Source organism: Pelophylax lessonae (genome assembly GCF_965119305.1).
Source record: "Pelophylax lessonae genome assembly, chromosome: 9".
NCBI classification, from domain to species: Eukaryota; Metazoa; Chordata; class Amphibia; order Anura; family Ranidae; genus Pelophylax; species Pelophylax lessonae.
The window spans coordinates 248,277,543-248,304,736 of NC_138776.1; the positions used below are offsets into that span (position 1 = coordinate 248,277,543).

Consider the following 27,194-nt stretch of genomic DNA (forward strand, 5'->3'; position numbering starts at 1 on the left):
GATTAACTATAACCCTGCACATCATGCATGAACATATAGCAATATAATCAGTCAAAGTGTTTAATTTCCATCCTAGCCTAATTGCCATATCCCATCGGTTGATTGTGGCGTAACATCTGGTATGCCTAGCTTGGGTGGACATGTAGATCCTACCTACACCAACAACTGGAAGGGCATCCTTCACCACAATGGTCTTCATTCCGTTCTCACCCCATAAGGACGTTCCCCTCCAAGGATCCAACCAATGTGGAGGTTCCTAAGATGTGACTGCAGTCTTTTAAACTCAGTTTTCAGTAAGTACGTAGTAACTGATGCCTCCTGGGACCAGTTGATATCTATTATAAGAGTCCTTCTCCACAACTAATGGTCATCTTACATTTAATAGGTCTCTTGCGGGGTATGGATGAGCTTTGGATGTTTTCTCCATGGAGGAGTATATAGAAGGACACAAGGATCTGTAGAAGGACGTTACGATGGCGAGCCAGCCGCCCCTCACATCACCGGGTAACAGGAGACATTAATTTCTTGTATTGAGGATCCCCCTAGATACACACATCCTCTGATATAAAGACATAGAAACAATGTATTCAGTCAGTGTGTGTGTTTCCTACAGATGGATCCAGTAACAGAAATCCCCCAGAGAGATGTCCCCGTCCTCTGTATTCCCGGGACTCCACACAGGAAGATCAGAAGATCCCTCAGGAGGATCAGGTAGGATTAGTAAGGTTCCACATGCATGCAAGAATCTTGCCTCATTTACTCATATCTATGATATATATAATGGGTGATTCTGCCCACGCCTCCTGTTGTATCATCCATTATATAAACAACATTTAAAAAATTATATATATAGCAGGGATGGTGGGAACCCCTCATAATGGGAACATTAGGTGTGAAGACCTAGGAACACATAGCAGAAACAGTGGGAATCCTTCATAATGGGCACAGCAGGTGTGCAGAGTACAGACCTAAGAACTCAATCATGGGGACAGCGAGAACCCCTCATAATGGGCAGAGCAGGAGTACAGGTATGGTGGGGACCCCTCATAATGAGCACAGTAGGTTTTCAGACCTGGGAAGTCAGCATTGGGGTGGTTGGAGCCTCTCATAATGGGCACAGAAGGTGTACAGATCCAGGAACTCAGCTTAGGGATCATGGAAACCTCTCATAATGGGCACATCAGGTGTACAGAGTTGAGAACTCCATGTGGGGATGGTGGGAGCCCGCCATACTTGGTACAGCATTTATGCAAACTCAGGAATCCAGTGCTGGTGGAACAGCGATGGTGGAAACCTTTCAAAATGGGCATAGCAGGTGTGCAGAGCTGGAATTTCACCAACGGTCCCTGGAAGAAAGACAAAAACTGATGGTTTAACCACTTAAGCCCCGGAAGATTTTACCCCCTTCCTGACCAGGGCCTATTTTGCGATTCGGCACTGCGTGATTTTAACGGACAATTGCGCGGTCGTGCGACGCTGTACCTATACAAATTTGATGTCCTTTTTTTTCCCACAAACAGAGCTTTCTTTTGGTGGTATTTGATTACCTGTGCGATTTTTTGATCATGTGCTATAAACAAAAAAACAGCGTCAATTTTGCAAAAATAACAATATTTTTCACATTTTTTTTATATGAAATTCCCCCCCCAAAAAAAATGTAAAAATCAAAATTTTTAACATTTTAGGCCAATTTTTTTTTTTACCATATGTTTGGTAAAAAAAAATCGCAAAAAGCGTATTTTGATTGGTTTGCGCAAAAGTTATTGCGTTTACTAACAAAGGGAAAGATTTTTGTCATTTTTGTTGTTTTTTTTTTTTAACGCGTAATGGCAGCGATCTGCAATTTTTTTTTTTTTTGCAGGACTGCGACATTGCGGCGGACAGATCGGACCCTTGACTGACATTTTTGACACTTTTGGGGTTACCAGTGACATTACTACAGTAATCAGTGCTATACATATGCAATGTTACTGTAAAAATGACACTGGCAGTGAAGGGGTTAACTTTTTTTTGAGAGGGAGGGGTTAAGTGTGTCCCTAGGGGCGTGTTTCTAACTGTGATTGGCTGTGGCTTGATGTGTAAGAACAGTGATCAACGGTCCTACATAGTAGAACCGTTTGATCATTATTGTTAAACAGGGAAGAATGACAGGCGGCTGTGTTTACATTAGCCGCCTGCCTTTCTCCTGCTGTCACGGACGATCGCGAGTGCCCGGCGGACATCGGGTCCGCCGGGCACACGCGCGGGTGGGGTCCATGACCGAGCGGGAGCGCGCATCCGGCGGCACGCACTCGCTCCCAAAACCCTTACAGGCTAGCGACGTAGCCCTACGTCGCTTTGCCTGTGAGGGGCTGACTGCCGACGTAAATAGTCGTGCGGCAGTCGGCAAGTGGTTAACTCTCAAACATCCACAAAACAGGGTAAGAGTCATAATGAAGACAGACTATTTCTGCCTTCATTATGACATTAGAAGCACCCAACCTTAATGGGGAAAAGAGACAATCCCCCCGAGGATCATCTATATATATTGCAAGACTTTCAGAAAATCCTAATTCAGATTCTTACCTGCCTCCTTTCTGTAGTTACTGAAATAGGTAATTTTAGTAGATATGCTGAAAGTATTCAAAATGAGTCCTAAGTGGGAGTTCCTGCTTTTTCTACAAACACGTGACCCATCTAAAGCCTCGTACACACGCAACGAATTTCCGCCGACCGGTCGTCCGTCTTTTGTCCAGAGTGGTGTCTGTTGGTTGGAATGTGCTCTAGACTGCACACGAATTTTCCCGTACTTCAGAAGTGATGTCATGTGTTGGATTGCTTTGTATGTGTTCTTTCATCTCTGAGCATGCCTAGTCTTGCTCATAAGATTTTTCCCCGTCTAAATCTGTACTAATGAGACGAAAATCGGACGTGTTTTGATGGTCGACAAAAATTATATAGCCTGCACATCAGGATTTTTTCGGCTGAAAAGTCGGAGTCGGTTGTCGGAAGCATCATACTAACAAGCCGAAAATCACCAGATCGGTCGTTGGACGAAAATTCCCTGCCGAATTTCGACTCGTATGTACGGGCCTTTAGTGTAATAAGAACCGGTGCCACTCTAGCAAACCTATATACATTAGGATATTATTAGGATTGGCGTATTTCATGCAACAGACTGCCTGCGATTTGACCTCAAGCTCTATACAGACATCTGAATTAGGGTGCTAGTTAAATGAAGTATCTGTGCCATGGTTGCAAAGTAATAATTTTTTTATAGGTAGTATGGTATATTATAAATTCATAGACCAGGCAGTATTTAGCCAGCTCTGGTCACGACCCTTTTTGTCTCATCCAGGGTGACGATCAGATTGTTGTTAAAGTCGAGGCTGAAGAAGATCCATATGTGATGGGTGATGATTGGTGTAAGGAGGAGAAAACCCCTCCAGAGATCAGCACAGGTGAGTAATAAACACTAAATCCAGAGAAGAGTCTCGGATTCTCCTTGTTCATAAACATTTAATACAAGGAGCAGCTGTGACCCTGAACTCAAAGACCATTATGGCGTTTGCTTTCTGACTTTCTCTCTCTAATTGAAAATCCGTATATGTAGCCATATAGATCAGAGAGATGGGTACTGAAAAGCTTTGAATATACAGTATTTTAGCAAAGCCATTAGAATTAGCCAGGTAGATCTATAAAAAGTAGCATGCTTACCTCTCCTGGAATCCAGTGCTGGGTCTCCGCTCACCAGAAACGCACCCAATCAGGAGACAGTTTTCCTGATTGGTGTTGTGAAGCAACACATGGCTCAGACATCCACAAAAGGCATTGCTAAGCCAAACCCACTGTTGCCATCGTCTTACATGCTCCTGCCTCCCACGTTCCACCGCCAGTACCCTCTGCTGCTTCTTTACCCTAAAGTACTGTACATATGAGTTTAGCACTGCCCCCTTGAGGACTGCTGGATGTTACACTTTTGGGTTCCCCTGGGTTACTGTTGGCAACACTGGTATTCACAATTTAACACTTCTTGGCTCAGTCAATGATCAGTCCAGGGGTTTGTAGTTGTTTTTGGTGTTTTATGTTAAATAGGGATGGGAGAAGGGAAGAACGGGATACTCCAAATTAACTATTCACAAGGTTTGGAGGACATCTATCTGTAGATACAGCCAGGCTGTTGATTCACCTTGCCACTTAGGTGATTTTAGTTTAAGTCTCTTTCCAGATGACTTGATGAACTTATGTTATCTTCAGGACACTCTCCAGGTATCCTCTTTCTCGACCACTGACACCGGTCCACTGACTATCCTAATCCGGGGTGGCCCCCCTCAGGTCAGGCTCCTTGACACGATCCCCTGTACTCACTATACTGTTTTTCTAGGGTCTCCAGTGTCTCCCCCTCAGTCAGCTTTCCTGAACCTCTGGGTTCTGCTCCATTCCTCTGGCCCTCAGGACGACCTCCTGATGCCACATGCCACTGCTACAGAGGAGGAGGCACCTGACACCCTCCCTCCGGGACTCTACTCACCAGCCAAAGACCCCAAAGCACATGTGCTCCTGGATTTTATACAGTATCCCAGAATACACCGAGACAGCCTGTCTCTACCAATCACCATGACAGTAATGACAGTATACAAGCCTATGTATCCATTGATCAGGATTCCTCCCACTGTCCAACATGCCCTCCCTATTGGACCAGTGTGAAAGACTCTCTAGACACAATGAACACACACTGAGCAGACCTTACTCACAGATCCTGCTCTCTGCTAGACAGAAAGCAATATAGATTTCCCTGCTGCTCCTCTTATAGGCAGACAGAGAGAAAAACCATACTCTCTCACTAGCACCTACCTAGGAGGGTTCTTCATGAGCAAAAAACACGCCTATACGCACCACTCTAGTCAAATCGATCTACAAAATTAAAGTAGAAATACAGCCAAAGCTTGTTTGTTGAAAACGGGTCACAGAAGTGCAGGACGAACTGCACTCCTGTGATCCAAAAGAGAAGTACAGCCAGACAGCGGGCTAAATCCCCGGAGCTAGTCCAGGCTGGGGAAAGATTGCGTTCATTTGGTCAGGATCCACCTAGGAGCCTGGACCGGGACCTGGCTCAGCCTCTCAGCGATCCTCTGAGAGCCTGAGCCAGCCGCTCCCACCTCCTCTACAGCCCAGTGTTCCAATGAGCGCGCTGGGGAGGCAGAGCAGAGAGCAGTGACTGACAGTCACCAGCTCTCTGCTCGTGGAGCTATGAGAACCGAGCAATCAGCAGCTTTTGATCGCTCAGTTCTCAGTCTTGGAGCCAGTGGGGTACCGATGCTGCATCCACCTAGGAGCCTGGACCGGGACCTGGCTCAGCCTCTCAGCGATCCTCTGAGAGCCTGAGCCAGCCGCTCCCACCTCCTCTACAGCCCAGTGTTCCAGTGAGCGCACTGGGGGGGCAGAGCAGAGAGCAGTGACTGACAGTCACCAGCTCTCTGCTCGCGAAGCTATGAGAACCGAGCAATCAGCAGCTTTTGATCACTCAGTTCTCAGTCTTGGAGCCAGTGGGGGACTGGTGCTGCATCCACCTAGGAGCCTGGACCGGGACCTGGCTCAGCCTCTCAGGGATCTTCTGAGAGCCTGAGCCAGCCGCTCCTACCTCCTCTACAGCCCAGTGTTCCAGTGAGCGAGCTGGGGGGGGGGGGGGGCAGAGCAGAGAGCGGTGACTGACAGTCACCAGCTCTCTGCTCGCGGAGCTATGAGAACCGAGCAATCAGCAGCTTTTGATCGCTCAGTTCTCAGTCTTGGAGCCAGTGGGGGGCCGATGCTGCATCCACCTAGGAGCCTGGACCGGGACCTGGCTCAGCCTCTCAGGGATCTTCTGAGAGCCTGAGCCAGCCGCTCCTACCTCCTCTACAGCCCAGTGTTCCAGTGAGCGCGCTGGGGTGGCAAAGCAGAGAGCGGTGACTGACAGTCACCAGCTCTCTGCTTGTGGAGCTATGAGACCCAAGCAATCAGCAGCTTTTGATCGCTCAGTTCTCAGTCTTGGAGCCAGTGGGGGACCGATGATGCACCACCTAGGTACAGTGAGGGAAAAAAGTATTTGATCCTCTGCTGATTTTGTAGGTTTGCCCACTGACAAAGAAATGATCAGTCTATAATTTTAATGGTAGGTTTATTTTAACAGAGACAGAATAGAAACAAAAATAAATGCATTTAAAAAAAGTTATAAATTGATTCGTTTTTTAATGAGTGAAATAAGTATTTGACCCCTTCACAAAACATGACTTAGTACTCGGTGGCAAATCTCTTGTTGGCAATCACAGAAGTCAGACGTTTCTTGTAGTTGGCCACCAGGTTTGCACACATCTCAGGAGGGATTTTGCCCCACTCCTCTCCAAGTCATTAAGGTTTTGAGGCTGACGTTTGGTAACTCGAAACTTCAGCTCCCTCCACATATTTTCTATGAGATTAGGGTCTGGTGACTGGCTAGGCCACTCCAGGATCTTAATGTGCTTCTTCTTGAGCCACTCCTTTGTTGCCTTGGCCATGTGTTTTGGGTCATTGTCATGCTGGGATACCCATCCACAAACCGGTTTTAATGCCTTGGCTGAGGGAATTTGTTTTTTTTTTAAAAGTTGATGGCTGTGCTGGACTGACCTACTCTATAGAGGGTCTGTTGGTGGGTGGTAGGTGAGAGAGGGCCACTTGGGGAAATTAACTCCCAATCAATCTGGCTTGACTGGATGAAAAAAGGCAGTGGACCCTTGTTAAGGGGTCTGGGCTGCTACCTTAAGATACGGCCTAGTGGTCATTTCCAAAGTTTCTAGTGGTAGTCGGTTAACTACTTGCCGACTGCCGCTCGACTATTTACTGCGGCAGTCAGCCCCCTACAGGCAAAGCGGCGTAGCCCTATGTCGCTCGGCCACGAGCCTGTAGGGGGCGAGCACACGCCGGCGCGCTCTCGCCCCCGCTCATTCCCTGCCTAGCCAGCGCGTGTGACCGGCAGCTCCGATGTCCGCCAGTCACTCGCGATCTCCCTCAGGAGAGGGAGAAAGACAGACGGCTGATGTAAAGACAGCCGTCTGTCATTCTCCCTGAAGTAATGACAGAGGCTACGTGATCCTGCTATGTAGGATCGTATGTCTCTGTGATTACTTCACTAGCCACGCCCCCTAACAGTTAGAATCACACCCCTAGGGACACACTTAACCCCTTGATCACCAATAAAGTTAACCCCTTCCCTGCCGGTGTCATTTTTACAGTAACAGTGCATATGTATAGCACTGATTACTGTAGTAATGTCGCTGGTACCCCCAAAAGTGTCAGTCAGGGGTCCGATATATCCGCTGCGAAGTCGCAGTCCCGCAAAAAAAATCGCAGATCGCCATTACTAGTTAAAAAAACAATAAAAATATTATAAATCTTTCCCATAGTTAGTAAACGCAATAACTTTTGCGCAAACCAATCAAAATACGCTTATTGCGATTTTTTTTTTTTTTTTTTACCAAAAATATGTAGCAGAAAACAAATTGGCCTAAAATGGTAAAACATTTTGATTTTTACATTTTTTTTTTTTGAGAATTTCATATAAAAAAAATGTGAAAAATATTATTTTTTCTAAATTGACGCTCTTTTTTTTGTTTATAGCGCAAAAAATAAAAATTGCAGAGGTGATCAAATACCACCAAAAGAAAGCTCTGTTTGTGGGAAAAAAAGTTCGTCAATTTAATTTGGGTACGGCGTCGCACGACCGCGCAATTGTCCGTTAAAATCACGCAGTGCCGAATCGCAAAATAGGGCCTGGTCATTGAGCAGCCAAATCCTCCGGGGCTTAAGTGGTTAAAGGAGCGCCCAAAATAAGCAATAAGAATCCCACTTAGATCAAAGATCGACGTTTTATTGGTACAAGAACATGTTAAAACCAACGTGTTTCAGGGGAAACAGAGACTCCCCCTTCTTCAGGGCTTAAATGTTGCCGTTCTGCAACCGACAGTATAACCGGTTAAGCATGGTTATGCTATCGATTGCAGATCCGAACGGCAACATTTACGCCCTGAAGAAGAAGTAGTCTCTGGCTGAGGGAAGGAAGTTCTCACCCAAGATTTGACGGTACGTGGCCCCATCCATCGTCCCTTTGATTCCCTTCACTGTAACTAAGGGGCCAAGCTCAACCTCTGAAAAACAACCCCACACCGTAATCCCCCCTCCACCAAATGATTTGGGCTAGTGCACAAAGCAAGGTCCATAAAGACATGGATGTGAAAATTTGGGGTGGAGGAGCTTGAGTGGCTTGCCTCAACCCGATAGAACACCTTTGGGATGAAATAAAGCAGAGACTGCGAGCCAGGCCTTTTCGTCCACATCAGTGCCTGACCTCACAAATGCGCTTCTGGAAGAAAGGTCAAACCTTCCCATAGACACACTGCTAAACCTTGTGGACAGCCTTCCCAGAAGAGTTGAAGCTGTTACGGCTGCAAGGGGTGGCCCAACTCAATATTGAACCCTATGGACTAAGACTGGGATGCCATTAAAGTTCATGTGCGTATAAAGGCAGGCGTCCCAATATTTTTGACAATATAGTGTACATGTGTTTCCTACAGATGGATCCAGTAACAGAAATCCCCCAGAGAGATGTCCCCGTCCTCTGTATTCCCGGGACTCCACACAGGAACATCAGGAGATCCCTCAGGAGGATCAGGTAAGAGGAACTGAAGCATGTAATGTTTGTAATGTATGTAACCTCAGCAATGAACCTCTCACTTATCATGGATTAGCCTTTATGTTGTGGAGATCTGCAAGTGGAAGTGATTTAGTGGCAGCAAAAGACATTGGGCAGGGCTGACACCACTCAGTCTATAAAAATTCTGTGTGTAGCCAGCCTACCACAGGGAGTCAGGAACTGAGTGACTTAATGGATACTTTAAAGAGGAACTCTCCTCATGCTCCACTCTTACTTTTTTTGCTGTTTTTTTTTACTGTTATCCACAAGAAAATATACTTATACGTCCAGTGGTTCATCTTTGCTCAGCAGAGAGACGCTGCACCACTCCAGCACCGTCATCTTCTGCAAGGTCATCAGAAAGCCAGCTGTCTTTTCTGGGCTCTTGCAGCTGCCCCTGATGAAGAGCATGCCCTGCGGCTTGTCATCAGTGGGGCAGCTGCAAAAAAAGGAAGAGTCAGATGATGTGGTGCATGTGCAGTAGGACAAGGGTTCTCAACCACCGAGCCACAGCCTCCCTGCTCCCAGGTCTCCAGCTAGCTGTAGATCCCCCTAACCTCCCACAGTGTCTCCCGACTTCCCAAAGTGCCACCCAATCTCCCATAGAGGCCACAGTGCTCTGAACCTCTCACAATACCCCTAGGCTCTGCAAGATCCCTTTGTCCCCAAACTGGCTGGTTACCTCCCACAGTACCCATTAGCGTGCAGTAGAGCCCCCAGCCCTGCATAGTGCCCTCAGTAGTCCCACAGTGCCCTCCAGTTTCCCACAGTTCCCTTGCAAAAAACCCCTAGCTTCCTTGGGAAACCCCCATCCCCAACATTTTCTCTCAGCTACCTCCAGAAACCTCATTTCTAAAGGGTCCTTTAGTCTGCTGCACAGTCACCCAGGGGCGTAGATAAGGGGGGGTCAGGGGGGTCAATTTCAGTCAATTTCACACCAGCTAGGCTAGTGTAGCTTATCAGCTGAGGGAGCCGCACTGCCACTGGGAAGACCCCCTGTCTCATCCACAAGGCTGACAGGCAGGCCCCGGCCGACATTGAAGCCATGTTTACAATTTGCTTCACTAACGGATGTGCCTGCTGGGGGCGCTGTATATACTGTATATACACACACACCACAATTTGTCACAGCATGGCAGGCGTGCTAATTATTGTTCTCTAGGTACTCAAGGCTGACCCCCCCCCCCCCAGGAAAAAAATTATCTAAGGCCCTGAAGTCACCTAACCATCTTCACCCCCCTCACAGTGAGACCTAGTCCCATCAAAAACCTCGATATCTCCACAGTGACGTCTAGCCACATCCAGGACCTTCATTCCCTGACAGTGACACCTAATCCCGTTGAGAAATTTCATCCCCCTACAGTGACACCTAGCCCCATCCAGAACTTTGATCCCCCCCCCCCACAGTGACATCTAGCCCCATCTAGAACCTTCATCCCCCCACAAGAACATCTAGCCCCATCTAGAGCCTTCATCCCCCCACAATAACACCTAACCTAAACCAGAACCTTCATCACCCCAAAATGACACCTAGCCCCATCCAGAGCCTTTATCCCCTCACATTGACACCTAGCCCCCTTCAGATCCTTCATCCCCCAACAGTGACATCTATTAGGGATGATCGAACTTTTGAAAAGTTCGGTTCGACCAGAACACCCGAACTTCCCGAAAGTTCAGCCCGGATTTCAGAACCCCATTGAAATCAATGGGACCTGAACTTCGGTAATCAAAAAACACAATTTTGAAGCCCTAAAACCCAATAAATGCCCCTAAAAAGTGCCTAGGGTTCTGGGTCATGCCCCAGGGACTATTAATCACACAAAAAAAAGTTCTTAAAAATTGTCATTTTTGATAGAGAGCCAATTATTGAAAAAATTATTGAAAAAAAAAAGAGATTTCTTTGGATTTAGTGTCTGGGGGGTCTAAAAAGTGTACCTGTGAAGTTTCAGCTCTGTAGCATGTCCAGAACCAGAAAAAAAAAAGTTTGTTTGTATTAGAATTGCAGTAGAGCAGGATAGTGGCTCCGCTATTTTCACACCCGGCTTTTTGTTGCAGGCGTTTATTGGGCTTTTTTGTGGATGTCTTTGGAGTCAGGCATGACATCTGAACTTCTGTGTAGGGGTATATACACACACACACATATATGTATATATACACATACACATATATAGGTGTGAAAGTAGCAGAACCCTATGCCTGCGCTAATTAAATTATTAGCAGGCATAGGGCTACGCTCCTATCACACCTATATGTGTGTATATAAATACATATATGTGTGTGTATATATATACCCCTATACAGAATTTCAGATGTTATGCCTGTCTCCAAAGACGCCCAAAAAATGCCCAAAAAAAACGCCTGCAACAACACACCTGGGCGTTTTTGTAGAAGGCGTTTTTTTAAACAGGCTTTTAAAGCCCATTTCCGGTCCCATTGCATTTTGGTCGCTTCTGGTTGCCGAATTCCGAACTTTTTCAGCAAAAAGTTCGAAATTCGGCCGAATTTCGAACAGTCAATGTTCGGGTCGAACCGATGTTCGAACCGAACCGTTCGATCATCCCTAACATCTATCCCCATCTAGAAGTTTTTTTTTTTTCAAGAAAAGTTTTATTGCAGAAATAAAATGCAAAACAAAAAACAATACAAATAAAGAAATGCCAAGACAACCTCACAAATACATAAAGCATTTGCAAATGACACTACATGTGTCATTGAATAAGCACAGTAATAGAAACATATTACACATCCGCCATATAAAAGTCAGTAAAGTATCCACCTTGAAAGAAACATTCAGGGATGCATGCCCCACCTTTGGCATCTGCTGTATATCATACAAATAAATTCATTAATCAGAGAGATCAAGCCCAGCCAATGAGTAATCTGTCCATTACCAATTCCAATAGATTTAGGCCTGGGGTATCCTCCAAGGATCCTGTAAGTTGTCAAATTTACGCAGACGACCCCTATGTTGATAGATATACTTCTCTAATCTAAGGGTTTCCCCCATGCATTGGATCCATTCTTTGTGCGAAGGAAAGTCAGTAGACTTCCAGGATCACCGTCAGGCTTAACCGCTTGCCGACCGCCGCAAGTAAATTTACTGCGGCGGTCAGCCCCTGCCAGGCAGAGTGACATTAATTAACGTCACTAGCCTGGGAGGGTCTGGGGAGCGAGCGCGCGCCCGCGGAGGCGCGCTCCCGCGCGGTCACGGACCCCCCGCGCGTGTGACTGGCGGACCCGATGTCCGCCGGTCACTCGGCGATCGTCGGGGGAGACGGAGAAAGTCAGGCGGCTTGTGTAAACAAGCCGCCTGTCATTCTCCTTGGTGTAAAAACACTGATCAGACGGATCTACTATGTAGATCCGTTGATCAGTGTCCTTACACATCAAGCCACAGCCAATCACAGTAGAAAGCACGCCCCTAGGGACACACACAGCCCCTCCCTCCCAAATAAAGTTAACCCCTTCACTACCAGTGTATTTTTACAGTAACAGTGCATATATATATAGCACTGATTACTGTAGAAATGTCACTGGTAACCCCAAAAGTGTCAAAAATGTCAGTCAAGGGTCCGATCTGTCCACCGCAATGTCGCAGTACCGCAAAAAAAATCGCAGATCGCCGCCATTACGCGTTAAAAAAAAAACAACAAAAATGACAAATATCTTTCCCTTTGTTAGTAAACGCGATAACTTTTGCGCAAACCAATAAAAATACGCTTTTTGCGATTTTTTTTTACCAAACATAGGTAGGATAAAACAAATTGGCCGAAAATGTTAAAAAATTTATATTTTTATTTTTTTTTTTTGGGGAATTTCATATAAAAAAATGTGAAAAATATTGTTATTTTTGCAAAATTTACGCTCTTTTTTTGTTTATAGCGCAAAAAGTAAAAAGCGCACAGGTGATCAAATACCACCAAAAGAAAGCTCTGTTTGTGGGGAAAAAAGGACGTCAAATTCGTTTAGGTACAGCGTTGCACGACCGCGCAATTGTCCGTTAAAGTCACGCAGTGCCGAATCGCAAAATACCCCCTGGTCGTTTAGCAGGAAAATCCTCCGGGGCTTAAGTGGTTAAAAAAGAGCTCTGGCTACCGCCTAATGGGAGCAGGAAACTGAAAGTCATCTGAAATGCCCCAGAGGCATGGTTTAGGGTCAAGTGAAATGGAGGTCAGAAGTACAGTGTTTATAGTGTTCATTTCTCACACCCAATAGAGATGCAATTTGGGGCACCTCCAGGTTAAGTGAATCGGGTCCCCATGATCCCTTGAACACTTGCCACATATAGGGGAGTCTAGAATGCCCATTGCATGTAATCTGGCTGGGGTGAAATGAGCCCTCAGGAAGTAAATACAGTTGCATAAGCCTCTGCGTTACATTAGGGGAATATTGGGGCACTGCCTATAGAGCTTCCTCCTATGGATCATTTACAAAAGGGACAAGATCTCTCCCCCATCTCTCCCCCATCTCTCCCCACCTTCAAGGTAAAATAATTTAGGAAATCAGTTAGTAACATTGCATAACATCTGGAAATAAACCCCTTGGTAAAAACAGTTTCAGACATCATATTTAACACTGGTTTTGGAGATTGATGCCACTCCACCGCTGGGCCCTGAGCTGCTACAGCATGTTTGAGCTGGATATAATAAAAGAGCATGGACTTAGGCAAAACGTTGTACTCAGTTCCTCAAATGAGCATAGAAACCCATTCTTAAAGATATGGTGAAGGTGAATTATTCCCCAACAGAACTTTGATCCCCTGACTGTGAGACCTAACCCTCTTCTAGAACCTTTATCAGCCAACAGTGACCTCTGTTCTCATCCAGAACCTTCACCCCCTACAGTGACATAGAAACATAGAATGTGTCGGCAGATAAGAACCATTTGGCCCATCTAGTCTGCCCAATATATCTGAATCCTATGAATAGTCCCTGGCCCTATCTTATATGAAGGATAGCCTTATGCCTATCCCATGCATGCTTAAACTCCTTCACTGTATTTGCAGCTACCACTTCTGCAGGAAGGTTATTCCATGCATCCACTACTCTCTCAGTAAAGTAATACTTCCTCATATTACTTTTAAACCTTTGCCCCTCTAATTTAAAACTGTGTCCTCTTGTGGTAGTTTTTCTTCTTTTGAATATGCTCTCCTCCTTTACCGAGTTGATTCCCTTTATGTATTTAAAAGTTTCTATCATATCCCCTCTGTCTCTTCTTTCTTCCATGCTATACATGTTAAGGTCCTTTAACCTTTCCTGGTAAGTTTTTTCCTGCAATCCATGTACTAGTTTAGTAGCTCTTCTCTGAACTCTCTCTAGAGTATCTATATCCTTCTGGAGATATGGCCTCCAGTACTGCGCACAATACTCCAAGTGAGGTCTCACCAGTGTTCTGTACAGCGGCATAAGCACTTCTCTCTTTCTACTGCTTATACCTCTCCCTATACATCCAAGCATTCTGCTGGCATTTCGTGCTGCTCTATTACATTGTCTTCCCACCTTTAAGTCTTCTGAAATAATTACTCCTAAATCCCTTTCCTCAGATACTGAGGTCAGGACTGTGTCAAATATTCTATATTCTGCCCTTGGGTTTTTACGCCCCAGGTGCATTATCTTGCACTTATCCACATTAAATTTCAGTTGCCAGAGTTCTGACCATTCTTCTAGTTTTCCTAAATCCTTTTCCATTTGGCGTTTCCCTCCAGGAACATCAACCCTGTTACATATCTTTGTGTCATCAGCAAAAAGACAAACCTTACCATCGAGGCCTTTTGCAATATCACTTATGAAGATATTAAACAAAATTGGTCCCAGTAAAGATCCCTGAGGTACCCCACTGGTAACATGACCTTGTTCTGAATGTTCTCCATTGACTACAACCCTCTGTTGTCTGTCACTCAGCCACTGCCTAATCCACTCAACAATATGGGAGTCCATGCTCAATGACTGCAGTTTATTGATAAGTCTTCTATGTGGGACAGTGTCAAAAGCCTTACTAAAATCTAGATATGGAATGTCTACTGCACCTCCACCGTCTATTATTTTAGTCACCCAGTCAAAAAAATCTATAAGATTTGTTTGACATGATCTCCCTGAAGTAAACCCATGTTGTTTTTCATCTTGCAATCCATGGGATTTAAGATGTTCCACAATCCTATCCTTTAATAGGGTTTCCATTAATTTGCCTACTATCCCTATCCAGAACCCTCATCCCCCCACCTGGAAATCTATCCCCATCGAGAACCTTTATCCCCCCCACCTTGACATCTATCCCCATCCAGAACCTTCACCCCCCCCCCCCGCAGTGACATCTATCCCCATCCAGAACCTTCATCCCCCCCACCTGGAAATCTATCCCCATCGAGAACCTTTATCCCCCCCACCTTGACATCTATCCCTATCGAGAACATTTATCCCCCCACAGTGACATCTTTCCCAATCCAGAACCTTCATCCCCCCACAGTGACATCTAACCCCACCCAGAATCTTCATTCCCCCCCACAGTGACATCTTTCCCAATCCAGAACCTTCATCCCCCCACAGTGACATCTATCCCCATCCAGAATCTTCATTCCCCCCCCACAGTGACATCTTTCCCAATCCAGAACCTTCATTCCCCCCCACAGTGACATCTATCCCTATCCAGAACCCTCATCCCCCCCCCCACCTGGAAATCTATTAAGAACCTTTTTCCCCCCACCTAGACATCTATCCCTATCAAGAACATTTATCCCCCCACAGTGACATCTTTCCCCATCCAGAACCTTCATCCCCCCCCACAGTTACATCTATCCCCATCCAGAACATTCATCCCCCCCACAGTGACATCTATCCCTATCCAGAACCTTCATCCCCCCCACAGTGACATCTATCCCCATCCAGAACCTTCACCCCCCCACAGTGACATCTTTCCCCATCCAGAACCTTCATCCCCCCCCACAGTTACATCTATCCCCATCCAGAACATTCATCCCCCCCCACAGTGATATCTATCCCTATCCAGAACCTTCATCCCCCCACAGTGACATCTTTCCCCATCCAGAACCTTCACCCCCCCACAGTGACATCTTTCCCCATCCAGAACCTTCATCCCCCCCCACAGTTACATCTATCCCCATCCAGAACATTCATCCCCCCCACAGTGATATCTATCCCTATCCAGAACCTTCATCCCCCCCACAGTGACATCTATCCCCATCCAGAACCTTCACCCCCCCACAGTGACATCTTTCCCCATCCAGAACCTTCATCCCCCCCCACAGTTACATCTATCCCCATCCAGAACATTCATCCCCCCCCCACAGTGATATCTATCCCTATCCAGAACCTTCATCCCCCCCACAGTGACATCTTTCCCCATCCAGAACCTTCATCCCCCCCCACAGTTACATCTATCCCCATCCAGAACATTCATCCCCCCCACAGTGACATCTATCCCCATCCAGAACCTTCATCCCCCCCACAGTGACATCTATCCCCATCCAGAACCCTCATCCCCCCCACCTGGAAATCTATCGAGAACCTTTTTCCCCCCCACCTAGACATCTATCCCTATCAAGAACATTTATCCCCCCACAGTGACATCTTTCCCCATCCAGAACCTTCACCCCCCCCCCCCCACAGTTACATCTATCCCCATCCAGAACCTTCATTCCCCCCCACAGTGACATCTATCCCCATCCTGAACCTTCATTCCCCCCACAGTGACATCTAGCCCCACCCAGAACCTTCTTCCCCCCCACAGAGACCTTTATCCTCATCCAGAACCTTTATCCTCCCACAGTGACATCTAGCCCCATCCAGAACCTTTATAATCCCACAGTGACATCTAGCCCTATCCAGAACCTTAACCCCCCCCCCCCCCCCACAATTACATGTAGCCCCAGCCAGAGCTTTCATCCCCCCACAGTGACATTGACATCTATCATTATCCAGAACTTTCATCCCTCCACAGTGACATCTAGCCCCATTCAGAACTTCACCCCCCCCCTTACAGTGACATATAGCCTCATCCAGAACCTCCACCCCCACCCCACCCCTCAGTGTCATCTAGCCCTATCCAGAACCTTCATTACCCCCACCCCACGGTGACATCTAGCTCCATCCAGAACCCCCCCAACCCCAACCCCACAGTGACATCTAGCCCTATCCAGAACCTTTACCCCCCCCCCCCCCCTTCGAGGGTATATTTTGTATTTCCATACGTTTTATAGGCTTTTTTTTTTTTTACTGTTGAAACACGGAAGGTTGTGAAAGAATTTACCAGGCCCTTTTCCAAACAAGGTTGAGTACCATTGCAGTAGAATACCCCACAGCCTCCTGGGATGCATGGCTGGCATTGCACACATCATTCTTAGCAAGTCAAGAATATACTGTAGGTAGTGCAGGAAGGTGTTTCCCAAAAAGGTAAAAAATAGAAAAGTTCTGATTTATATAGGAAGAGGGGGAGAGGAGTAGAATGATAGAAAGTGGGTTGAGAGGGTGGAGGTCTGCTTTAATTTCCCTAGAATGGTGCAATTTAACTTTAAGCGAATTGCACTGCATTCCTGGATCCAATAAAGTGATAATTCCAATAATATATTTCTGATCATATTATTTTGTGATATCCAGGATGAAAATGTGATTACTGTTAAAGTTGACGTTAAAGTGGAAAATGAAGAAGAGCCATGTATGGTGGATGATGATCCATGTAAGGAAGATGAAATCCCTCCAGAGATCAGCACAGGTGAGTAATAAATACTAAATCCAGAGTAGAGGTCCGGATTCTCCTTGTTCATAAACATTTAATACAAGGTGCAGCCCTGACCCTGGACTCAATGAGCATTATGGGTTTTTTAGAGGGGGTTTGCTTTCTGACCCTCTCTCTCTAATTGAAAATCTATATGGAAATTTACAGGAATGGGGAAACTTTGAGTGTACTTGTATTACCACCCCAGTAGACAATAATGGGGAGAAATTTTGTGCCCGGTGAGGGAGTCATGAGCCATCAGACCATATTTTACACTCACCTGCCACTTTATTAGGTACACCTGTTTGATTGCTTGGTACCACAAATTGCTAGTAAACACATGGCAGCAACCCAATGCATTTAGGGATCTACACGTGGTGAAGACGACTTACTGAAGTCCAAACTGAGCATCAGAATAGGGAAGAAAGGGGATTTAAGTGACTTTGAATGTGGCATGGTGGTTGGTGCCAGACGGGCTGATCTGAGTGTTTCAATAACTGCTGATCTACTGGGATTTTCACGCACAACCATCTCTCGGGTTTACAGAGAATGGTCCGAAAAAAAAGACAATATCCAGTGAGCGGCAGTTGTGTGGAGGAAAATGCCTTGCTGATGTCAGAGGTGAGAGGAGAATGGGCAGACTGGTTTAAATCATAGAAAGGCAACTCAAATAACCACTCATTACAACCAAGGTATGCAGAATACCATCTCTGAATGCACAACACATTGAACCTTGAAGCAGATGGACTAAAGCAGCCGAAGACCACACCGGGTGCCACTCCTATCAGCTAAGAAAAGGAAACTGAGGCTACAATTCGCGCAGGCTCACCAAGTAGAAGATTGGAAAAACGTTGCCTGGCCTGATGGGTCTCAGTTTCAGCTGCAACATTCAGATGGGAGGGTCAGAAAGCATGGATCCATCCTGCCTTGTATCTAGGGTTCAGGCTGGTGGTGTAATGGTGTGGGGGATATTTTCTTGGCACACTTTGGGCCCCTTAGTACCAATTGAGCATTGTTTAAACGCAAAGATTTACCTGAGTATTGTTGCTGACCATGTCCATCCCTTTATGACTACAGTGTACCCATCTTCTGATGGCTCCTTCCAGCAGGATAGGGCACCATGACTGTTGTGGAAAATTTGATTGTGGACATTTCTTTAGTTAAATAGTCATAATGTCTCCCAGTGTCAGTTTTTTACCGGTAATCACTATGCACAGCGATTATCGCTTTAACTGTCATTGCAGGAAAGACTTGTTAGTGAAAACCTTTCATTAGGATAAGATGGCAGCCATTTCTGCTCATCTCTGCACATGGCTGTGTTTCTACATAAGCACTGCCCATTGTACTTTTTGAATGTATACATGTTCTGTGATTGGCGGTCGTGAAGCCACTCCCTGTAATCCCCTTTTGTTCACTTGCTGTAAATAAACCAAGCCCTGCCCTGAGACGGACACAGAAGACACAGAAGATACAGTAAGCAACACACATACATAGACACAAGCTCACAGCCATTCATGCACACAGACATTGAAGCTCCCACACACACACAGAAACTCTCACACACAAACACTTGCTCTTACCCACACACACGCATGCACACAAATACATATCCAGAGAGAGAGACCCGGCAGATGGCATCGATATGACCCAGCGTGTCTGTTCCTTTTTTTGTCGCCGAGTGCTTGGTAAACCTTATGCAAAAGAGCGGTACTTTTGTACTTTTCAGTACAAGCTATTAATTGTGTTTGGTGCGTATTAATCTTCAGCGCACTGAGCGGGTTTCTATGCTCCAAGTCCTATTAATTTCCATGACAATGACACAAAGCTCAAATCATCTCACCACTGGTTTCTTGAGCATGACAATGAGGTCACTGTACTCCAATGGCCTCCACACTCACCACATCTCATCCAATAGAGCAACTTCAGGATGTGGTAGAATGGGAGATTGGCATCATGGATGTGCAGCCAAAAGAATCTGCAGCAACTGCATGATGCCATCATGTCACTATGGACCAAAATCTCAGAGGAATGTTTCCAACACCTTGTTGTATCTATGACATGAAAAATTAAGGCAGTTCTGAAGGCAAAAGGGGGTCCAACCCAATACTAGCAAGGTGTACCTAATAAAGTAGCCGGTGAGAGTATTTGTTAGTGGAAAAACTGTAATTTTGAAGATATGGAATATTTCATTGTCCCTTTTGTTTCTCAGCTCCTCCGGAGGGGCAGGAGAGCAGGAGTAACCTGGAGGAGTTCCCTGTGTCTTCCCCAGACGGCGAGGTAGAGGATGATGACATTGAGGCTGATTTTCCAGAAGGAGAACCTATTACAGAACATTTACAGCCGGTAGGTAGTCAATACATCTCCTGCATGCTATACAGTTCACACAAGAAGAGACGGGACTCTGGAGGGCATGCCTTAAAAAGGCAGGCAGAGGGCAAAAGACTAGTCACCAATAATGCCTGTCAGAGGCGTAACTAGAACCTTCAGGGCCCGGGAAAAGAAACCATAAAGGGCCCCCCAGACCCCTGGCCGGGGCCCTTCTCTTCAAGTCTGGGGCTCTTCCCTCTGATCCTTTACTCTTTTTGCGGGGCCCTGTATTACGGTCCCGCAGCGGGACCCTTTCACAAGTTTTGCAGTGGGCCCCCTTCCTGCCATCTTGGGGCCTCCTCACGGGGGTGGAATGCTAGGGCACGGTTGCAAGTGTGACCTTTGCAATCCTAAAAGTTCACCCACTGGAGTCAGTAGTTTTTATTTTTTGGTATTTTAATTGTATTATTTTTTATCATTTTATTTTATTTTTTTACAATGTCACTGACTATGACTCTGTCCATTCAGAAAAGGAAGGAGCTCGTAAATTACATATTTACCGACCCCTTCCTGGTTCTCTATTGTGACACATCCCCTGCAGCAGCTGTCAGGAGAGGGGAGGGAGCACAGTGGGGGGGGGGCAGCACAGTAGGGGGGGACCAGGGGAGCACACAGGGGCCCAGAGACAGAAGAACACAAGTGAACTGGATAGGAGGAGTGGCGGGGGCAGCATACAGTGGAACCAATCTCCTCCATTTTCCTCCTGCAGCTACAGGAGGAAAAAGGAGCACAGTGATTTCTCTACATGCTGCCCCCGCCGCCCCTCCTATCCAGGTGTACAGGGGAGCCGCACAGGCCCCCTGGAGCATGGGGCCCAGTTGCAACTGTAACCCCTGCACCCCCTGTAGTTACGCCCGTGATGCCTGTGGTTTCCCTGTAGCTGATTTTGTTTCCCCCCATTACCAATTTGTGGAGGCGGCCATCTTGGTAGAGGCAGGGCTTTGCTTCCTCACGTCAGATCCTGCAGCAAGGAGAGCGGTGAGCAGCACAGTAGTGGCACCCCTAAATTTCACTCCAAATTTGTAGAGGCATTGCAGATATACAGCTATAAGGTTGTAGGTGCAGGAGTACCCAGGCACCCTTAGTCGATTTTTTAGGATACTGCTTAGTTTACATTGACAGTTGGGGGGGGGGGTAAATCAAGTGGCTGAAGCATGTTTTTACCATTCTCCAACGGCCCCCCCTCCCTCTTACGCTGCAAAGGCATCCAGGTGGTATTGTACATATGCCACGGCTGCAAGGCTTTGCTTTGTGGCGCAGCAAAAACTATCCCCCTTCGTCACGTTGGGCAAGCAGTACCACCGTCAAACACGACTTATTCAAGTGAATTGGGCCACGCCACAACCATGAGTCAAACGCCAGGCTTGGTATTCCTGTTTGGCATTTAGGAGGCGGCAGTATCACTTTCTGAATGCCTGTTGGAAGTGCCCGCACTGCTGAATGAAAAGCGCTCCACCGCGGATCATTCTTCAAAGAGCAACACAAGTGTAAACAAGCCTCAAATGATCCATGTAGCCTCGCACATCTGCACTTAAAGTTGAGGTCCACTTTCAGAGGGTGTGTTTATGAAAAATGTACAAAGCTGTTCGTCTTGTGAAACTGCATGGATATTTGTTTTGTACGAGTATCGAATATTAGTAGGTTATTTTCTCTCCAGGTCAAATATTTTTCATTCATAAAGAATAGAGTAAATAAGCAAAATACCACATTTTGGCCACTAGATGGAGCTGATAATCATAGGAAATTAACACTTATTTACTACTATTGTCGGCCCCATCTAGTGGCCATAATGTGGCATTTATCTGATTCCCTGTATTTTGCAGGAATGAATAACAATTGATCTGGAAAGAAAATAGCCTAGTAACATTCAAATCATTCGTACTGAACATGCCGATTCACAGGATAATTAGCTCTGCAAATTTTTTATAAATATACCCCAAAGTGGTTTTTCAGCCCAATTTTTTTTTTTTTTTTTTTTTTTATCGTGGGCCGAGGGGGGAATGCTTAGAGCCCTCATCAGGTTTTTATTGCTGACTGTTTAATTCTGAAGGTAACCATCCAACACGTTTTTAGGGGCTTTAACTTTCCTCCTTCATCAGGGTGGTTCCTTCAACCCATTCCTCAAAATATGTGCTTCAACAGCTTGGCTTGTTAGCTTTTTTAGAGAAAATTGGGGGCTCTAGCCTTCTCCTATGCTACAGTCATTGTTATGTCTGTGGAGGGTTGTCCCCCTTACTTCCTGTTCAGGTGACAGAGTAGTTACTTGGACAGGAAGTGAAGGAAAATGTGCCCAAAAGGAGCCACAGACCCGTAAAAGGCCGATGGGTGTTCTTAGCCTTCCTCACTCAAACATGGCCGGCAGGTATACCCTGCTTTGGATATAGTGTTATACCTGTCTGATCTAGGATAAAAAATTTCTTTCAGTTTCTACTGCAAGTGAGAAAAGTCTTACTAAGAAATTGTTTGTTTCTCCTCAGGGAAAGCAGCGGGTCAGGAAACCCGTTTCTTGCCCCGAATGCGGAAAATGGTTCACCCAAAAGTCAAGTCTTATCCAACACCAGCGGATGCATTCAGGGGAGAAGCCCTTTGCGTGCCCGGAATGTGGAAGACATTTCACTTTGAAGTCGTCGCTGGTCAAGCATCAAGTCGTCCACACCGGAGAGAAGCCATATCCATGCCTTGAATGCGGCAATAGCTTCACCCAGAAGTCCACGCTGCTCCAGCACCAGAAGATGCACCGTGGGGAGAAGCCATACGTTTGCTCGGACTGTGGCAAATGCTTCCGCCAGAAACTGTCCCTGATGAAACACCAGCACATGTTCATGAGAGAGAAGCCCTACTCCTGTCTGGAGTGCGGCAAGTGCTTCGCAGCCAAGTCGACCCTTCTTACTCACCAGAGGACTCACACAGGTGAGAAACCTTTCTCTTGTTTGGAATGCGGGAAGTCTTTCACGCAGAAAGCCCTGCTCATTAAACACGAGAGGACTCACACAGATGAGAAGCCCTACCTGTGCCTCGAATGTGGGAGGAGCTTCACACAAAAGTCCCACCTTGACCAGCACCAGACCATCCACACCGGGGAGAAGCCCTTCTCCTGCTCCGAGTGCGGGAAATCCTTTGTCCAGAAGTCACGTCTGGTTGACCACCAGAGGAGGCACTTGGGGGAGAAGCCATACGCCTGCCCTGAGTGCCAGAAGAGCTTTGCAGATAGGTCGTCTCTGGCCGAGCACCGGAAGGTGCACTCTGACCAGCACCTGCTCACTTGTCCCGACTGTGGCAAGCGCTTTTCACACAAGGCCAACCTGTTCCGGCATCGAAGGATCCACTCAGGGGAGAAGCCATTCTCCTGCTCCGACTGCGGCAAGCGATTCACCCAGAAGTCCCAGCTTGTCAACCACCTGAGGATTCACGCCGATCGCCAGGCATTTGCCTGCCCTGAGTGCAGCAAAGAATTTTTATCACAATCTTCCCTGGAGTACCATCAGAAATGCCACAGCGGGGACAGTCTGTATTCATGTACTGAGTGCGGAAAACGTTTTACCTGGAGGACATCTCTACTTAAACACCAGAAAGTTCACGGTGCTCCTAAAGAGGGAGACATTTTTCATGCAGACTGCTTGGTGTCAGAACACAGTGGAGCCGACTCGTAAAACACTGGAAGAGGGAGTTGGGGATTTTTCTTCCGTGACCACCAACTTTTGTTAGTACTTCCTCGTGGCCTTAAAACTGTTTCTGAATTTAAAATCTGCTCCTTGGTGCAAAGGAAAAAAGTGAACTGGCAGTCTGAGTGAGGCCTTATATTGGACGTCTCCGAGGACAGCATGGAAAAAATAAAATGTAATATTTGCAAACTTGCTTGATGTTTCTTCTAGGTATAATATAGGAGATTTTGGATGTATTAAAGGAACTAATGTTAGTAGTGTTTAAAGTGTACTTATATGAAGTTGAATGGGGCCGCAGAAAAGAGTGCTGTGAAGCCATACTTTCATTTTTTTTAGAAGAAAGGTTCAGAAAATGCTTTCTGCTATCTCTCAAGACTAACATTTTGGAAGCATCCATGATCTGATACAAAAAATCTATTTCCTACATCCACCATGGTCACTGTCTGCATGTTTTCCCCATGTTTGTGGAAGGATTGTCTGGATCACCGTGATGGGGACATTATGGTGTTAGTTCCTCGGGGGCGGGGACTAATGTGGTTGGTTCATTGCTCTCTACAGAACTAAGATCAGCACAATATGAATAAATCGGGAAAACCCAATAAAAATAATAAAAGCACTGCTCCAGATAGTTTTTGTTTTTTCGTTTAACCACTTTACCACTGAGTACTGGAATAGTACTACGGCAAAGTGGCTCGTTCCCGTCTGACGACGTAGACCTACGTCGCCAGACTCCTCCCCTGTAGGCGGCGCTCGCGCGCCGCCGGAGGCGCGCTCCCGCTGTTTTGATTCACAGCGGGAGTCGGGCCAGGGGAGGAGCAGCGGCGATCGCCCCGATCGTCGGGGATCTAGTGTGGAGATCCGCCCGCCTGTGTAAACAGAGCGGGCGGATCTCCTCAGGGACAGATCGGAGTGTTCAGCATAGCTGGACATCCGATCTGTCCCTGTCTCACTCAGTCACCTCCCCCCCCACACGTCAGTAAGCACCAGGCATACATTAACCCCTCCCTCTCCAATAAAATTAACCCCTTCCCTGCCAGTGTCATTTTTACAGTAACAGTGCATATTTATAGCACTGATTACTGCAGTAATGTCACTGGTACCCCCAAAAGTGTCAAAAATGTCAGTCAAGGGTCCGATCTGTCTGCCGCAATGTCGCAGTCCCGCAAAAAAAAATCGCAGATCGCCGCCATTACTCGTTAAAAAAAAAACACCAAAAATGACATAAATCTTTCCCTTTGTTAGTAAACGCAATAACTTTTGCGCAAACCAATCAAAATACGCTTATTGCGATTTTTTTTACCAAACATGGGTAGCAGAAAACAAATTGGCCAAAAATTTAAAAAAAAATTGGTTTTTACATCTTTTTGGGGGGGAATTTCATATAAAAAAATTTTAAAAATATTGTTATTTTTTCAAAATAAACGCTCTTTTTTTGTTTATAGCGCAAAAAGTAAAAATCGCACAGGTGATCAAATACCACCAAAAGAAAGCTCTGTTTGTGGGGAAAAAAAGGACGTCAATTTCGTTTGGGTACGGCGTCGCACGACCGCGCAATTGTCTGTTAAAGTCGCACAGCGCCGAATCGCAAAAAGTGGCCCAGACGTAAGACAGCAAAATGCTCCGGTGGTAAAGTGGTTAACCTTTGGATAGAGCGGAGAAGGGTTAGAACCTTTGTCAACTTTTATTAGCAGTCTCTGTCCCCAGTTGGGAGATTGTTCATACAATCTACAGTGCCAGGCGACAAATTTCAGTAAAAATTACACAATACTCCTAGCAAGTGATTGCAATGTGCATTAATATAAACATCACCATAAAATGAAACCTCAATTAAACACATGATGTGCCAAAAACTTAAATAAAATGAAAAGTCCCAAAGAAAAGTCCAAAAGTGAACTATCATCTCAATTTGTAGCAGAAATAAGGATAGAATGTGTATCTCAAAAACCTGAAAGCCTTTCAGCGATAGGACCACCACACAGACCACAATACAGTAGTGTATAAAGGTGGATGCTTACCCGACAAAGATGACCCTCACTGAGTAGAGGTCAAGTAGTGCTTGTTAGATTATATAGGATCTCCAACCTCCTTCAGGGATCTTAACAAACAATATATACCAAAAGTATACCAACAGATCAATATGCAGTAGAGCTCCGTGCAGAAATAGTACCATGAAAAAAGAGACACTTTCCATATTGCAAATCAGTAAGATAAAACAGGATTTAGTAGGGATTAATGCACTTACAAAATAAGATGTTAATTAAATATTTCATAACACGTGGATGGTCTAATCGCCCAGAACCAAGGTGGCTACGGCTAATTTGTGAATGCGCAGTGCCGTGTGTTCCAGCTCTGCCAAACGCGTTTTGTCATAAGATGACGGCACGTATTGTGCTAGCTGCTTTATATTAGGTTTGAGCCTTCAGCGTGGTTTTTTTTCTCTATATGGACAAATTTCAGTACCCTGTATTTTCCATAAGTAAAACTTTAAAAGCCCCTATAGGTCATCAGTTTAGCATTACGGAGGAGGTCTGGTGCTAGAATTATTGCTCTTACTCTGGCTTGTACGGCAATATGTAACATCGCAATCAACGTTTTCATGCGTAGGCGGTCTTTAATGCTTGCATTTACATTAAAATTTGTGTGTATGTGGGGGTGGGGAGCCTCAAAAATTTATTGGGGGGGAGATTTTATGTGCTTGGATGTAACTTTATTTTTTTTACAATTTATTTAAAACTTTTTTTTTATATCACATAGGGAACAAAAAGTGCCCTCTGTGGTTTTTTTTTTTTTTGGTGACTGGTTCTCTTTAATGAGTAATCCTAAGTCTAGAAGACCCTGCATGTCTCCCCTGTGCTGCAATGAATCTAATGCAGTGCAGATTGCACTGTGATAGAGTGTTTCCCGGCCATGCCGACCGGGGAAACTGACATGGGGACCCAGAATGGATGTTTTACACATTGCTTCCAGGTCAGCAGAAAGAAGGGAAGTTGAGCAGAAGCATGTCCGCTCAGCTCCATCCCCTCTACCCAGCGGCACCCGCTATGTCAGTCGGGGGCCCGCAGATGGGCAAGCGAAGCCTGGGATTCATGGCGGGGGGCACACGTGCGGGGGGCAGGGGGGGTGGACGCTCGTTACCAGGGGATGTGGAACCTTCCATCTGACAGTCAGAAGTCAGGTTGTCCGATATACACATACCCCGGGTGGCTGCGGCCCTCGGGAATGTGTGTGTAAAACTCGTACTCTGTATGGACCTGGCAGCGAAGCAAGCCCTCACTGACCTCTGTAGCTGCAGGCTGTGGAGTAATTCATCCTCAAAATGTACAGAACTGGTCTAGAATGGACCAGGGGGGTCCCTGTGGAAGCTGGAAAACAATGTAGTAGGAACTGCTAATCCAGTGATTTTCTCTAGCTTCCGGGTCCTGGGCCAAATGGCTGTCCTGCTGACTTCAATGCAGCCTCACCATTGCCCATTAATGCAGCCTAACCAGCGGCCATCAATGTAGCCTCACCATTGCCCATTGCCCATCTGCAGCCTCACCATTAACCATCATTGCAGCCTGATCAGTGCCCATCTGCAACCTCATCATTGCCCATCAATGCAGCCTGATCAGTGCCCATCTGCAGCCTAACAACTGCCCATCATTGCAGCCTGATCAGTGCCCATCTGCAGCCTCACCATTGCCCATCACTGCAGCTTGATCAGTGCCCATCAATGTAGCCTCACCATTGCCCACCAATGCAGCCTGATCAGTGCC

General features: G+C 46.2%; 2 protein-coding genes across 2 annotated transcripts in view; one reads left to right on the plus strand and one right to left on the minus strand.

Annotated features, from left to right (window-relative positions):
* Window positions 1-27,194, minus strand: part of LOC309564357 (uncharacterized protein) — a 1,447,080-nt gene that overhangs the window by 1,312,715 nt on the left and 107,171 nt on the right. The gene's annotated exons all lie outside the window — the stretch shown is intronic.
* LOC309563362 (uncharacterized protein) overlaps window positions 1-27,194 on the plus strand; it is a gene marked incomplete at its 5' end in the record, with an annotated part of 163,947 nt that overhangs the window by 64,483 nt on the left and 72,270 nt on the right. Inside the window, 6 exons of the mRNA XM_082267756.1 lie at window positions 3,338-3,440; window positions 8,565-8,662; window positions 17,293-17,407; window positions 19,620-19,753; window positions 22,255-23,423; window positions 23,650-23,689. Coding sequence (XP_082123882.1) covers window positions 3,338-3,440; window positions 8,565-8,662; window positions 17,293-17,407; window positions 19,620-19,753; window positions 22,255-23,423; window positions 23,650-23,689 — 1,659 coding nt within the window. The remainder of the gene's footprint in view (window positions 1-3,337; window positions 3,441-8,564; window positions 8,663-17,292; window positions 17,408-19,619; window positions 19,754-22,254; window positions 23,424-23,649; window positions 23,690-27,194) is intronic.